At 38.8% G+C, this 16,973-nt stretch overlaps 1 protein-coding gene across 1 annotated transcript in view; it reads left to right on the top strand.

Moving 5' to 3' along the window:
- GRIK1 (glutamate ionotropic receptor kainate type subunit 1) overlaps nucleotides 1-16,973 on the top strand; it is a 411,839-nt gene that overhangs the window by 378,328 nt on the left and 16,538 nt on the right. Inside the window, exons 14-15 of the mRNA XM_047795295.1 lie at nucleotides 1,327-1,552; nucleotides 14,091-14,341. Of these exons, the coding sequence (XP_047651251.1) occupies nucleotides 1,327-1,552; nucleotides 14,091-14,341 (477 nt within the window). The remainder of the gene's footprint in view (nucleotides 1-1,326; nucleotides 1,553-14,090; nucleotides 14,342-16,973) is intronic.

Raw genomic sequence — 16,973 nt, 5'->3', positions numbered from 1 at the left:
GGGTCCTTTTTCCCACTGTGCCAGATCGAACTTGCACCTCCACAGCAACCCCAGCCACTACAATCAGATTCTTAACCCACTGTGCCATGGTGGGAACTCCTAGGCAGTATATTTTAACAAAGCAAGATTCATGAGACTGCGGAATGTATAGATGCATACATACTATATATCATATATATAATTTATCACCAAATCTATGATATCTTCATCTTCAAAAAGTTGAAGAAAAAGGGAAAAGGCAAAGTCATAGAACATGTTCAAATGAAAATCCAGTCCTCATTGTTTAAAATATAATTGCAATTTAAATGAAATATATACTTCAAAAGGCATAAACATGGATGGCATAGAGATTATCATACTAAGTGAAGTTAAGTCACAGATAAATATGAGATCACTAATATGTGGAATCCAGTAAAAAATGATATAAAGGAAACTTATTCACAAAACAGAAGCAAGTTCAAAGAGTTTTAAACCAAATTTATAGTTACCAAAGGGAAAACACTGGGGGGAGGGATGGACTGGGAGGCTGAGATTGGTGTAAACACACTACTATATACAAAATCAATCAGTAAAGGTCCTACTTTATGACTCGAGGAAATCTGTTCAATACTTCTGTTATAGCCTATATGGGAAAAGAATCTGAAAAAGATATATATATATATGTAAAATAAATAAATAAACTATGTTTAAAAGGCATATATATACACACACACACAGTAGGAAGAGTTTTCTGATCTGAATTTTAATTCAAAAAGAGCATTTGTACTTAAGTTTTCTAGAAAAGATAAATGTGATTGGCAGTTCTTTCATAAATAAAGCAGAGAAAGTATGCGATTTATGCCCTGCACAGGAAACGTATTGAAACCTACATATCAGAAACCAGCAGAACGATGCCTACCGAAGTTGTTGTTAAAGGGAAATAGAACAAATGAGTGGAGTCCTGGGGTGAGCTGTCACCCTTTGGCCCAGTGGGCCTTGAGGACTTGTTCTTAAGTGGCCACATTTTGTTAGGTAGATGCCATCATTGATACCAGTGTTCTTTCTTCCCTACTGAAATCAGCAAAAGGACCTCGAGACAATGTCTCACATCCACCCAGCGAGATCTCCTTTTCCTCCATAGCTACCTCGGTGCCTCTAAGTGATTGATTGTAGTGAACTGGGTTCTTTTCAATTACCAATCTGAAGTCCCAGGATCATCAGTATCGGTTTTCCCGCCTAAAGAGAAAGAATCTTCCTTCTGCTGTTTGAACCCCTGGAATTTTGAACAGCTTTAGGACATATTTTCTCAGCACTCTCTGCCGGTGGGTGTGCTTTCTTTCCCTGCAGAAATCAAAGATATCCACCTACGAGAAGATGTGGGCTTTCATGAGCAGCAGGCAACAGACTGCCCTGGTCAAAAACAGTGACGAAGGGATTCAGCGAGTGCTCACCACTGACTATGCCCTGCTGATGGAGTCCACCAGCATTGAGTATGTGACCCAGAGAAACTGCAACCTCACGCAGATTGGGGGCCTCATTGACTCCAAAGGTTATGGAGTGGGAACGCCTATCGGTAAGAAAGACAAGGTAGTCGCCAAGACTGAGATGCACAGTGTCCACCCCAAAGTAGAGAAGAGGATAGGCTCAGAAATACCTACCCCACAATTCTGAGAAGGCCCACAATGCCTTCAGTGGCTTGATAAACAAGGGAAATGCCCATACAGATCAAGGGCATGTTCTGAATTGAAGATTCCAAGATATTTAACCTAATAAATTTTCAACTCATTGTTTCTTTCAAGTTCTACTACTGCTGTAAGTTTGAGTACATAGATTTTATTATTTTACCCCAGACAAATTATCATCAATAGAATATCTTTCTAATCAGCACCCTTCACATTTTTCCTTCAGTACCTAAACATGCCTATGTTGTTTTTTCTATCTTATACTAGAATATAACAAAATTAACTGTGCATATTGATGACAAAGTTGAAGGGCTAATGTTCCATGTAAACTGGTAGAAAAGCCAAGCTATAACTCAAAAGAAAAACAATCAAGCTTAGATTATAATTTGCTCAAGCAATATGCTAGATTCAATCACTGATAACTATCTAAAGTCTCCAAATATCCCCATTCCTTGATTTTGTACCAGTGCTCTCCCTAGGGATATTATTCTCTTATAGGCATATAGGTCCACATAGCTAGGTATGTTTCCATGTCTAGGATATACAATTCTATTCTATATTCAAAGGGCAGTTACTGAATCCCCATCTATAAAAATGCCCTATTTCCCTCACTACAGAAACTGCAGTGTATAAGTTTCTGATTCAGTGGCAATCTGCTCTTCTCAAGTGAATCATTGGTAATTTTTTTTTCTTTTCTTTTCTTTTTTTTTAATGGCTTTACCTGAGGTACATGGAAGTTCCCAGGTTAGGGGTTGAAATGCAACTGCAGCTGAGGCTTATGCCACGGCCACAGCAACACCAGATCCAAGGTGCATCTATAACCTACTCCAAAGTGTGCTGCAATGCTGGCTCCTTAACACGCTGAGCAAAGCCAGGGATTAAAATGGCATCCTGACAGACAATGTCGGGTCCTTAACCCACAGAGTCACAATGAGTACTCCTCATTAGTAATTTTTCTGACAAGCATTCCAAAGAGGAGAAATTGGAGGCTGTCTTAGATGACTGGGCTAGTCCAATAAGAAATATAGTTACAAAAAAAAGGGGGGGAATGCATACATGGAGGTCACCATGCTGTACAGTAGGAAAAAAAATTTGTATTGGGGAAATAACAATACAAAAAAAGACATGTAATTACAATTAGGTCAGGTAATTCGGGAACCAAGGTAGATTATTATTTTTATCTTTTGATAGGGATTATCCAGTTAAACCCTCAACATTACACAGGGGTCATAAATGCTTACAGAACCCAAGCAGGTGTAACTGAATGAAGCTTGTTTGTTTCAAGAGGCAAAAGGGAACAGTAGCAACTGTGGAGAACTAGAGACAACACAACTCATGTAAAGGGGGCAGCAGCCTTTAAGGTCAGTCATGGTAACCACGTGAGAATTTGAGCACAACATTTTTAGATATTCCATTTTTCATGAAAAAGAAATCAGATTTTAGGTGGACTTTCCTGATGTTTTCATTTGCAACATATGTATATATTTTCTAAAAAGATTAAGGAGCCCACATTCCACTTTTGATTAATACTAATTTGATAAACCAGATAAAGTTTAACTCTCTTCACCTTTTACCATGCATATGTAACCAATTTGACTCCAGGAAATCTACCTGGGGCTATAAATACATGCTATGATGAAATGACCCATGTTATTACTGTTGTTATTCAAGTCCTCTAAATAAATATGCAGGATGATTAGGCTAGGAACCCATAACTATCTCCTTGCCCCTTTATTTCCAATAACTTCTCCTGATGAAAATACCTATATTGAAAGTGATGTATATATACATTTTTTGAAGCTGTAAGCTTTCCTATAACTAAGTGAATATCCTCTGCAGGGGACTCGGTGGGGTTGTTAGACACTAACTACAAGGATCTTTTTGATTTGAAAAACAATGTCCTATCTCCCTAAGCAAGCTCTGTCACCTCATTTTAGATAATAAGTTGGAGGAAGCTCAACATGTTCCTTTTGTATATCCCATCACTGCCGATTTTAGTTACATCAGACAAGAACAGCAGGACTGGGTACCTTTGCCTGAATCTTTTCAAAATCAAGACCTTATGATTGATTGCAAAATATTCTGTACCTTCTTAGAAAAGCAAGTGTACTTTCTTCATAGAACCATCTTTAAATTAATTAATAAAGTGGAAAACATGGATTTTATCATTCCATCCTCCACCCACAAACCCACCTCCACCACCTTTTAATGCCCCTCTTTGCCCACCCACTTTCCTGTCTGGTCATAATAATAGAAAATAACACTGTGCATCATTTCTTGAGAATATGTATACTTTAATATAAGACTTTTAATGGGCATTTCTTCTGATGAGTGGACTATAACTCTAAAGTTCAAGTTTTGGTGGGGAATGGGGAGGAAGTCAGGAGCCCCTTTCTGCAAAACTTCTGAATTAATGTAGCACTTTGAAAATGACTCTTCTTTCATGTGAATGAGGCTGATCCTGTGATGAGTATCACTATATTTTATATAATTTAATACACAGAGATTTGAATGTTCCAGCTCAGTCTACCTTTTACCAACCTCATGCATTCTCTGACATACAATCCAAAGTTGAAGAGTTTTTCTCCCTCCCTCAATGAAAAAAAAAAAAATACAGTCCAGGAATTTTTCATAGTGGTTATAAACCTGTCATGCTTTTAAAACAAAAACAATGAAGGAATAATTGGAACAGATGGCAGACCTCAGAGAGAATACATCCATTGGGAATACAGCTGTTGGATAAATTTGTGAGATGTTTCTTCTATGATGAATTGACTCTTTAAGAAAGATCAGTTGCTATTCAGGAAGATTTGTGCATACACATATTTTTTTTTCAAGTGCCTTGTAATAAATCACTTCTGATGTCATTCAGTCCATTTAAGCAACAATAACAACAAAGACTGAAACTAAAATACGTTTAGATGTAAAAAATTCTTCCCATGCTTCTATTCCTGCCTTGACCAGCTAAAAGCCTCCATGTTCCCTCACCGGTCAAAGATCGGCAAAGTCACCTCGGTGATGACACAAAATTGAAAACTTTGCCTCTTAGAGACTCTCAGGGCAGAAGCTCTGGAAATGTGTCTTCTCGGGGATTTAAAATAAAACCTAGAGAGAATGAGAGCAGTTAAGGTTTAAACAGGTTACCATGAGGCTGGAAATTACCTTCCTAAGAGAACAACTTTAAACAGAGATCTGATCCCTGTCTGCCTGAAATGTTATAGGGATCCTGTAGCCTCAAGGCAGAAGGAGAGCATCAGTCAACATTTATTGAGTGCCCACGGAGTATACTGCTATGATTACTGCTGCAATCGCTACCATACGGATCATTCTTACGCTTTTCAAAGCACTTTCATGTACATTAAAGCAAAGCTCTCCTGGTTCACTTAATTGCTCACATGCTATGAATATGTTAATGGTGCTAATTTTGAAACTAACCATTATTCTGGGGTATTTAAGCAAACAGCCAATATCTTTTAATTTGGCTTGCAAGAGCTATTTTCTCATCAAAAATCCATAGTCTTAATTGGTAGGCCACAATCTAACTTCAAAACATTTTGCTGTTCTTTTAAACTTGATTTTGAGTACGAGAAATGACTTTAGGAAGTCTTGGGAAGAGTGGAAAAAATGACAAATGTTGCAATGTTAATCTGCTTTTCTGACTTCAACCATGCCCTAGAACACAGGTATGTGGTGGGGCAACACAGAAGATGGAGGGAGGAAATTTAATGGAAATTATACCAAGAGAGAGTAAGGAGAATTGAGTTAAATTCTTGGCTCTGCCTCTATTGCTTTCACCTCTATCTTCACATCCTAAATAAAGTTCTTCATTTCTAAAATAAGTACTCTGGACTGTATGGTTCCTAAAATGTCTTTTGGTTCTAAAACACCACATTTTTCTATTTTCTACTTTTTTTGCATGTTTCTATTTCCACCAAGAAGAACTTTGATGTTTACAAACAGAAAGAACTAGGATGTACTATTTTCCTACTGAGTAGAAGAAACACAAAAAATTCTTAGCATCCAAGGAGAAATTTAGTAAAGAAATCTTACCACCGTTTTTAATCTCTTTCTTTGCATTGATTAACCCAGTGTTGGGCAAGCTATGGCTACAGGCAGATGTTGATATTCTCTAGCTCTAACATAATTAAAAGTTCAACAGCATTACTAGAAGATAGAGTGTAAATAATATTGATAAAGCTTGCAAATTTTCTACACCAAGCTGAATTTTTTAAGACATTTAAATTATTCAAAACTACTTTTTTTTCTTGTTTTATTATTTAATTTTTGTCCACTGTACAGCAAGGGGACCAAGTTCCTCTTACATGTATACATTTTTTCCCCCACCCTTTGTTCTGTTGCAACATGAGTATCAAGACATAGTTCTCAATCCTACTCAGCAGGATCTCCCTGTAAATCCATTCCAAGTTGTATCCAATAACCCCAAACTCCCAATCCCTCCCACTTCCTCCCTCTCCCCCACCCGGGGCAGCCACAAATCTATTCTCCAAGTCCATGATTTTCTTTTCTGAGGAGGTGTTCATTTGTGCTGGATATTAGATTCCAATTATAAGTGATATCATATGGTATTTGTCTTTGTCTTTCTGGCTCATTTCACTCAGTATGAGAGTCTCTAGTTCCATCCATGTTGCTGCAAATGGCATTATGTCATTCTTTTTTATGGCTGAGCAGTATTCCATTGTGTATATATACCACCTCTTCCGAATCCAATCATCTGTTGATGGACATTTGGGTTGTTTCCATGTCCTAGCTATTGTGAATAGTGCTGCAATGAACATGCAGGTGCATGTGTCTCTTTTAAGGAGAGTTTTGTCCGGATATATGCCCAAGAGTGGGATTGCAGGGTCATATGGAAGTTCTATGTATAGGTTTCTAAGGTATCTCCAAACTGTTCTCCATAGTGGCTGTACCAGTTTACATTCCCACCAACAGTGCAGGAGGGTTCCCTTTTCTCCACACCCCCTCCAGCACTTGTTATTTGTGGACTTATTAATGATGGCCATCCTGACTGGTGTGAGGTGGTATCTCATGGTAGTTTTGATTTGCATTTCTCTTATAATCAGTGATGTTGAGCATTTTTTCATGTGTTTGCTGGCCATCTGTATATCTTCTTTGGAGAAATGTCTATTCAAGTCTTTTGCCCATTTTTCCATTGGGTGATTGGCTTTTTTGCTGTTGAGTTGTATAAGTTGCTTATATATTCTAGAGATTAAGCCCTTGTCCATTGCATCGTTTGACACTATTTTCTCCCATTCTGAAAGTTGTCTTTTTGTTTTCTTTTTGGTATCTTTTGCTATGCAAAAGCTTTTCAGTTTGATTAGGTCCCACCGGTTTATTTTTGCTCTTATTTTTGTTGCTTTGGGAGACTGACCTGAGAAAATATTCATGATGTTGATGCCAGAGAATGTTTTGCCTATGTTCTCTTCCAGGAGTTTGATGGTGTCTTGTCTTATATTTAAGTCTTTCAGCCATTTGGAGTTTATTTTTGTCCGTGGTGTGAGGGTGTGTTCTAATTTCATTGCTCTGCATGCAGCTGTCCAGGTTTCCCAGCAATGCTTGCTGAATAGACTTTCTTTTTCCCATTCGATGTTCTTGCCTCCCTTGTCAAAGATTAATTGACCATAGGTGTCAGGGTTTATTTCTGGGTTCCCTATTCTATTCTATTGGTCTCTCTGTCTGTTTTGATACCAGTACCACACTGTTTTGATGACTGTGGCTTTGTAATATTGCTTGAAGTCTGGGAGAGTGATGCCCCCTGCTTGTTTTTGTTTTTTTTGGCTTTTTGCTATTTCTTGGGTCACTCCCACAGCATATGGAGGTTCCCAGGCTAGGGGTCCAATCAGAGCTGTAGTCACCGGCCTACGCCAGAGCCACAGCAACGCTGGATCCCAGCCGCGTCTGCAACCTACACCACAGCTCACGGCAACGCCAGATCGTTAACCCACTGAGCAAGGGCAGGGATCAAACCTGCAACCTCATGGTTCCTAGTCGGATTCGTTAACCACTGTGCCACAACGGGAACTCCCCTGCTTGGTTTTTGTTCCTCAGAATTGCTTTGGCAATTCTGGGTCTTTTGTGGTTCCATATAAGTTTTAGGATTTTTTGTTCTAGTTCTGTGAAAAATGTCATGGGTAATTTGATAGGGATTGCATTGAATCAGTAGATTGCTTTGGGTAGCATGGCCATTTTTATAATATTGATTTTTCCAATACAGGAACATGGAACATCTTTCCATTTCTTTACATCTTCTTTGATTTCTTTAATTAAAGTTTTATAGTTCTCAGCATATAAGTCCTTTACCTCCTTGGTCAGGTGTATTCCGAGGTATTTGATTTTGTGAGGTGCAGTTTTAAAAGGTATTGTATTTTTTTATTCCTTTTCTAATATTTCATTGCTGGTATACAGAAATGTGACTGATTTCTGAATGTTAATCTTATATCCTGCTACTTTGCTGAATTTATTAATCAGTTCAAGTAGTTTTGGGGTTGAGTCCTTCGGGTTTTCTATGTATAGTATCATGTAATCTGCATAGAGTGACAGCTTTATCTCTTCTCTTCCTATTTGGATGCCTTTTATTCCTTTTGTTTGTCTAATTGCTGTGGCTAGGACTTCCAAAACTATGTTGAAGAGCAGAGGTGAGAGTGGGCATCCCTGTCTTGTTCCAGATTGGAGTGAGAAGGCTTTCAGTTTTTCTGCATTGAGGATTATATTTGCTGTGGGTTTGTCATAAATGGCTTTGATTATGTTCAGGAATGTTCCCTCTTTACCCATTTTGGTGAATGTCTTGATCATGAATGGATGTTGGACTTTGTCAAATGGTTTTTCTGCATCTATTGAGATGATCATATGGGTTTTGACTTTTCTTTTGTTAATGTGGTGTATGATGTTGATTGATTTGCATATGTTGAACCATCCTTGTGAACCTGGGATGAACCCCACCTGGTCATGATGTATGATCTTTTTGATATGTCGTTGGAGTTGGTTGGCTAAGATTTTGTTGAGAATTTTTGCATCTATATTCATCAAAGATAGTGGCCGATAGTTTTCTTTTTTGGTGGTATCTCTGTCTGGTTTTGGAATGAGGGTGATGTTGGCATCATAGAATATCTTTGGGAGTATTCCTTCTTCTTCAACCTTTTGAAAAAGTTTAAGGATAATGGGCACCAGATCCTCTTTATATGTTTGGTAGAATTTGCCTGTGAAGCCATCTGGTCGTGGACTTTTATTTGTAGGGAGTGTTTTCATGACATCTTCAACTTCATTTCTAGTGATGGGTCTGTTCAGTTGGTCTGTTTCTTCTTGATTCAGTTTTGGCAGGCTGTAAGATTCTAGAAAATTGTCCATTTCTTCCAGATTGTCAAACTTGTTGCCGTATAGTTGTTCATAGTATTCTCTTATGGTTTTTTGTATTTCTGCTGTATCCGTTGTGATTTCTCCTTTTTCATTTATAATTTTGTTTATTTGGGTTCTTTCTCTCCTCTTTTTAGTGAGTCTGGCCAGGGGTTTGTCAATTTTGTTTACCTTTTCAAAGAACCAGCTCTTGGTTCTATTAATTTTCTCTATTGTTTTTTGAGTCTCTATTTTATTGATTTCCTCTTTGATCTTTATAATTTCCTTCCTTCTGCTGACTTTAGGTCTTTTTTGTTCTTCTTTTTCTAATTCATTTAGATGGAGGGTTAAGTTGTCAATTTGAGATCTTCTTTTTTGTGGAAGGCCTGTATTGCTATGAATTTCCCTCTGAGCACTGCTTTTGTGACCTCCCATGGATTTTGAGAGGTTGTGTCTTCATTATCATTTGTCTCAAGGTATTTTTTAATTTCCTTCTTGATTTCCTCATTGACCCATTGGTTTTTTAGTAGCATATTGTTTAGTCTCCATGTAGTAGGTTTTTTCTCATTTCTTTTCCTGTGGTTGATTTCTAGTTTCATACCATTGTGGTCAGAGAAGATACTTGAAATAATTTCTATACTTTTAAATTTGTTGAGGTTAGCTTTGTGTCCCAGGATGTGATCATTTATTGAGAATGTTCCATGCACACTTGAGAAGAATGTGTATTTTGATTTTTTTTGGATGTAGTGTCCTGAAGATGTCAATTAAGTCTAACTTTTCTATTGTTTTCTTTAGGATCTCTGTTGCTCTATTGGTTTTCTGTGTAGAGGATCTGTCCATTGGTGTGAGTGGGCTATTAAAGTCTCCTACTATGATTGTATTTCCATCAATTTCTCCTTTTATATCTGTTAATATTTGTTGTATGTATCTGGGTCTCCTGTATTTGGGGCATATATGTTGACAATAGTAACATCCTCTCCTTGGATGGATCCCTTAATCATTAAATAGTGTCCTTCTTTGTCTTTCTTTATGTCTTTTGTTTTAAAGTCTATTTTGTCTGATATGAGTATTGCACCTCCTGCTTTCCTGTCATGTCTATTGGCATGAAATATTTTTTCCTACCCCTTCACTTTCAATCTGTTTTTGTCCTTTGTCCTAAGGTGAGTTTCTTGTAGGCAGCATATTGAAGGTTTTTGCCTTTTTATCCACGCAGCCACGCTTGTCTTTTGATTGGAGTCCATTGACATTTAAGGTGATAATTGATAGATGATTATTTATTGCCATTTTAAATCTTGTGTTCCAGTTGATTCTATGGTTCTTCATTCTTCCTTTCTTTTTTTGGTTGGATGGTCTCTGATTATTTTCTGCTTGAGTTTTTCTCTTTTTTTTTCATTTTTTGTGAATGCAATGTTTGGTTTTGGTTTGTGGGTGCCCTGTTTTTTAAGTATGCTAACCCCTTCCTATAATCGTGTGTTTTAGCCTGATGGTCCTATAGGTTCAAATCCTTCATTACTATACTAAAATTAGAAGAGAAACAAAGAAAAAACAAAAAAAATTTTAAACAAAGAGTCTATTAATTTCCTTACTTCCCTTTTCCACGTTTTATGATTTTGATGACTCTTTTCTTCTTTTTAATTTTATTTTGTTTTAAACATGTCCATGATTAAATCTGTATGCTGGCTTATTTGAGTGACTGCTCTCTGATTGTGGTTTCCTCAATCATCCTTTCTTTTTGGTTTAGAGAAGCCCTTTCAATATTTCTTTTAGCCTGGCTTTTGTATTACTGTATTCTGTTAGCTTTTGTTTGTTGGAAAAAAAATTTATTTCCCCTTCTATTTTAAATGATATTCTTGCTGGATAGAGTATTCTAGGTTGCATATTTTTTTCCTTTTAGCACTTTAGATATCTCTTCCCATTCCCTCCTGGCCTGTAGAGTTTCTGTAGAGAAATCATCTGATAACTTTATGGGAGTTTCCTTATAGGTATCATTCTGCTTTTCTCTCGCTGCCTTTAGGATCCTCTCTTTATCATTAACTTTTGCCATTTTTATTATAATATGTCTTGGTGTGGGTCTATTTGGGTTCAACTTGTTTGGGGCCCTCTCTGCTTCCTGTATCTTGAACTCAGTATCCTTTAGATTTGGGTAGTTTCCAGCAATAATTTCTTCAAATATATTTTCCATCCCCTTATCTTTTTCTACTCCTTCTGGAATTCCTATTATGCGTAGATTGGCCTGCTTTATATTATCCCATTGGTCTTTTATATTGCTTTCATGTTTTTTCATTTGGTTTTCTGTCTGCTGTCCTGATTGGGTGATTTCCATTATTCTATCTTCCACATCACTAATTCGTTCTTCTGCATTATTCATTCTGGTTTTTACTGCCCTTAGTTCAGTTTGTATCTCTGCCAATGAATTTTCTAATTTTTCTTGGCTCCTCTTTATATTTTCTAGTTCCTTTCTGAGGGTGTCTGCATTACTGTTCATATCTTCTCTTAATTCCTTCAGTATTTTCACCATTTCCCTTTCGAACTCCAAGTCTGTCAGACTGCAGAGGTCCATTTCATTGTTGACTGCTTTAGGTGAGTTCTCCTATTGGTTTAACTGGGAGTGGTTTCTCAGCTTCTTCATCTTGCTTGTTGTTTTCTTTTTCTTGGTGGAGTTGCATACCCTATGGCCGGGCAAGGTTTACCTTGGAACTGCTATGGAATGTTTCTGGAGGGCTGGTGTTGTTGGTCAGTCTTCTTTGAGGCAGCGTGGCTTTTTATGAGGGTGGGTGGGAATGAAAGGGTCTCTCTGAAGCAAAGGAGGACTTCCTGAGGGCAGACAGGACTGGGAGGTCTGCACCGAGATGGAAGCAGATTTCACATAGCCAGGCAGAGCTTGCTCTTAGGTTTTTGGGCTGTGTGGCTCTTCCAGGTGGGCAGCTGTTCCACAGGAGTGTAGCACCCCCCTGAGGGTGGGAGAGGCTAGCTGGGCCGCTGAGAACCCAAGGGGCTCTTCCCAGGGCAGCTGAATTGGGAGGACCATCTTGGGATGTAGGCAGATGTTGCACTGCAGGGCTGAGCTTGTTCTAGCTTTTCTGGGCTGCAGGGGCTCTTGCAGGGGGCTGGCAGTGCTGGGCAGCTGTTCCACAGGAGTGCAGCAACCCCCTGATGGTGGGAGCGGCTAGCTGGGCCGCTGAGAACCCAAGGGGCTCTTCCCCAGGGCAGCTGAATTGGGAGGACCACCTCTGGATGGAGGCAGATGTCGCAGGGCTGGGCTGAACTTGTTCTAGCTTTTCTGCACTGCGGTCTTTTTCTAGGGGGCTGGTGGTGCTGGGTGCTGCTCTGTGTAGATGTAGCCCCTCCAGGGGGCAGGCAGGCCAGGGCAGGGAAAGCCCCTGCAGTGGTGGCTTCCTGCAAATGGTGAGACCAGCCCTCCGGGATGGCAGACAGTCTCAGGTCCTGTGCAAGAGCATGGGGTAGGGGGAGGGGGAATGCACTGGGAAGCACAGCTTTCTGATAGCTGGTGGGCAAGTGAGCTCGCTGTGGTGTGGGGAGTATTCTCTGGTGGCCCACCCCTTCTCCTCTACCCTCCCCAACACTGGCGCCTTGTCTCTCCTGAAGATCCAGCTCTCCTGCCAGGTTCCCTCTGATGTGGCTTTTCGCTTTCCAGCCCTTAATGTATTGCTCCCTCCACCTGCAATGCTCTGCTTTCTAGACTCCCAGGCAGTATCTGCCCCGCCAATCCGACTGACAGACTGCTTCCTAGACCCCTAATCTCTTCCCTGCGAACCTGACTGACCAGTTTCTAGTTCCCCAATCAGCCTCCGCACCACCCACCCCAGCCAGTTCCTGGGGACTAACCTCGGGAGCCAAGGTCTCGGTGCCCAGCCCCCACCCAAGCGTCTCTGTTTTTGGTGACTGTGCCAGTAGTTTGGATGATCTGTTTGGTTCTCACTCTGCTTTTCAGATCTCAGACTTATTGATGCACTCTTCCCTGCATCTGGAGATCCCTCTGATTCGGTTGATCTTTCTGTGGAGTAGATGATTTTCCAGGGCGTGGGATCCCTTTCTCCTCTGCAGTTCCCTTTTGGGAGAGCCTGTCCAGCCCTGATTCCCCTTCTTTCACTTTCCTCTTTTCTCTTGTTTTACCCAGTTATGTCTTACCATTATTGGAGTTTAGGTTCTTCTGCCAGCGATTATTGCTGTTCTGTGCGAGTCGTTTCACCTGTAGATGTGTTTTTTTGTTGTTGTTGTGTTTGTGGTAGAGGGCGAGCATGTCCCCCTACTCTTCCACCATCTTGTCCAGAAAAAAGCTACCCTTAATGGTTTCTTAATAGGTGTATTTGTCAGTGTACCAATTACTATTAGCAGCAACTGCAAGTTTTTAGTGCTTAACACAATTTTTAACCAATTGTGAATTAAAAGAGAGATTCTGCTTCAGGTAGTCATCCTGGAACCCAAAAACTTCCTAAAGGATGGTTCCACTATCCCTAGTGACTTTAAGTCCTTTTTTCCCTTGCTACATATTTGAGGAAATGGTGAGAGAGAGAGGAGAGGATCATGTTGGGAGGTTTTTTGAGACAGGACTAGAAATAGCCATACATTGTTCTAACTTCCAATGGCTAGAAATTGGCCAATCACCAAAATGAATTGTAAAGGATACTAGGAAATGTCAACCTACTGCCCAAGAAGAAGAGGAAATGACACTGATCATCACCTAACCAGGTTGTCACAATATTAGACAATCAAAATTCTAGAAAAAAAATGGAATCTAAACAATAAAATTCCCTAATGTGGGAAAAGTTTCATGAAAAACTCATCAGAAGCAGAGGGGAGTCATGGAATTCCCAGCTCAGCTTTTTCTTATTGAAAAGGAATGGACAGTCTGGACAAGTGTTAATCTCAACATGTCAGCTCTCTCCTTTCCAATTATTCAGAGCCTTCAAAATATAGGATTACATTTCCATGCCCATTGCTGGTTAACTTGTGAATGGGGGTTTTCCAAAAACCATGAAACAGTTACCTCTAAGACAATAAAACTTCTTCACATCTTCCTCAACTTTTTGGTGACCAATATCCAAATGACCTTACTTACAGGCTCTCCTTACCGGGATAAAATTACTATTGCTATTCTTCAATTACAAGAAGAGGGGAAACTGCATATGATGAAAGAGAAGTGGTGGCGGGGAAATGGCTGCCCCGAGGAAGACAACAAAGAGGCCAGTGCTCTGGGAGTGGAAAATATTGGGGGCATCTTCATTGTTCTGGCTGCTGGACTGGTCCTTTCTGTATTTGTAGCCATTGGTGAATTTATATACAAATCACGGAAGAACAATGATATCGAACAGGTGAGTCATCTCTTTCCAGGACTGGGTAATTTTTAGTTGCATTATTTGTCTTAAGTTTAGGGGTTTTTAGGATGCTTGCCCTTTTTCATAACAGTCTATTAAATTAGATACCCAGAAGAGCCATTTTTGAGTTAGAGCAAAGAGCTATTAAATCCCTGCCAGGTGCTGCTGGCACTGTAGCCACATAATTTATTAATGAGAAGAAGGAAGTGCCTTATACGCTAAATCCAATTAGCCCTATTTGGAATGACAGTGCAAAAATTCCAGACTCAGTTAATTTCTTGAACATTTATTTGCTCCAAAGATAGAAACGCTATCCAAAATTGCGAAAAGATAGAAGCGAATCCAAAATTGGAAAAGATATAAAAAGATCTTTGAAAGAAATCTTACCACTTCTTAAGTGAGATTCTGAGCACATGTACTAATGCAAAGCAATTTATAAAAAGATACAAATGTAGTATTTTAAAACAGAGGATTTACCTCTACCAAAATGTGTTATAAAAGAATAATTCACAAAAATTTTTCCAGGAGTATTATGAACAATACAGAATGACAATAAGATATATTAAAGACTTTATTTTTCCAAATCTTAGGATTATGATTGATTTCAACAGTCAGTCATTTTTTGCCTGTTACTTTTAGTTTTGATGAAAATCATACCAGGAGCTGACACAGTTTTGAGCAGGATGATGGCAATTAAAGACACTTCCTTCATGAGTCTAAGATAATAAATAAAACACAAAGCTCAGAACATTTGGTCACTCGGTCAATTTTAAGATCCTATTAGACTTTTGAAACTAAGCACTGTTGATAATGGGGCTAGTTTAATGCTCAGCTATCACTGTCTTAAAATTCTTCATAGTTTTAGAACAAGGGGCTCCACATTTCCATTTTGCTCTGGGCCCCACAAATAATGAAGTCAGTTCTGGTGAATAATGAGCCCCACTTCTTTCAGGGGTAACTCTCCTTAAGTTCCCAAAGATGGGGGATGATTGATTATAACCTGGATTCATCATGAAAATTCTCCCCCAATTACAAGGCAATTGTGAGAACATTAAGCACCCCTTTCCTGGATCTTGCTAGAGAAAAACTGTCCTTAATTAAAAGGGAGTATGGAAAGGCCTGCTTTGCTTTAACTTTCGATTTGCTCTTGAGGTGTCTTGTTTTATGCAACTAATTTGAAAAATAAAAGCTTGTGTATGTTATGCTTTAATGTGCTTCTCATAATTGCCAGCTTCATTTGATATAAATTTTCATTTAAACACTCATTTTTGTTTCTGATGTATTCACTTTTCAATATTTTTTTCTCATTTTTTTCTTTTGCATGCAAGGCTTTTTGTTTCTTTTATGGACTGCAATGTAAGCAAACCCATCCAACCAACTCTACTTCTGGAACCACTTTATCTACGGATTTAGAATGTGGCAAATTAATTCGAGAGGAGAGAGGGATTCAGACTCAGTCCTCAGTTCACACTGTGTAATCATTAAAAAAAAAAAAAAAAGTGTGCCCAGTAGAAACTGTTTCTGCTAATTGGTGTTGTTGATGATATCTGTATCTATGAAGCATAAATAGCCATAATCCTTAACCTTTTAAGATAGCAAAGCTCATGTACACTAAACATTGAATGTAATGCACTGGAAACACATGTGCATTTTATGTTGAAACAGAGTTACATGAAGGGTATACAGACTCCAAGTTATGTGTGTTTATAGGAATCTGTTATACCATCGAGAGAATGGTTATCTTAGTTGTAATTTCATATATTAAAAATAAGTAACTCTTTCCTCATGAAAAAGTCAATTCAAACTTTCAACAGTGCAGAGCATGAAAACAAACTGCTCTTTTGTGGAATTCTTTTCATCTTTGTGAACCTTTTTTCCTCCTCTTTCCTTCCCCCTGTACCATTCATTTTGTAGATCCACACTGTCCACACTGTCCACACTGTCCAACTACCCAAAGCCCCATCTTTTCGTAACTCTTTAACCATGTTAATTTTTAATTCAAACTGAGTCTACTATTTAAAATGCATTATTTACACAGAGATGCAAAAATGTCTTCGATTTTAAAGATTAAAAAAACTGACCCAGAAAACGAAAGCTAAACTTGAAACTCCCAAAGTCACAGAAGAAGAGCATTTGCTAAGTTGGACATCACTCAGGAAGACACAACACAGTCAAGAATGGTCCCTGAGTAGAAATTCATTAACATCAAGGTCTCCAGGAATATTTGCTTGTAGAGATTAACAATCTTCTGTAGGTTCAAATAGATAGCATGTTCAGAGTCTTTAAGGAATGATGATTTTTCTCAAGCTGCAGATAATATTTTGCAAGCTCTAAGCAAAATCCTAAGCTAGAAATTAATGCATAACATCTTCTATTTTCCACTCGCTCACACTCATTCTTTGCATTGATGAACATCTCTTTACAAGATGTTATTGCATTCCCTTCTTGCTCATCCAGGATAGAGTGGCTGTTTTAGTAGCCTTCTTTCTGAGCCTTGCCACTTTTGCACTGATGTTTCTGGATCCTTTGCCATTTTCAATTTATTCTAAGCATACTGGAGAGAAGGACAAGGAGGAGAAAAACAAATAGAGGAAATAATTTCCATTCACATTAGTTACAGATCTCTGTC

This window comes from Phacochoerus africanus, chromosome 1 (genome assembly GCF_016906955.1).
Source record: "Phacochoerus africanus isolate WHEZ1 chromosome 1, ROS_Pafr_v1, whole genome shotgun sequence".
Classification (NCBI taxonomy): Eukaryota; Metazoa; Chordata; class Mammalia; order Artiodactyla; family Suidae; genus Phacochoerus; species Phacochoerus africanus.
Note: the sequence above shows the minus strand (reverse complement) of the source record. Positions and strands in the feature narration are given on the sequence as shown.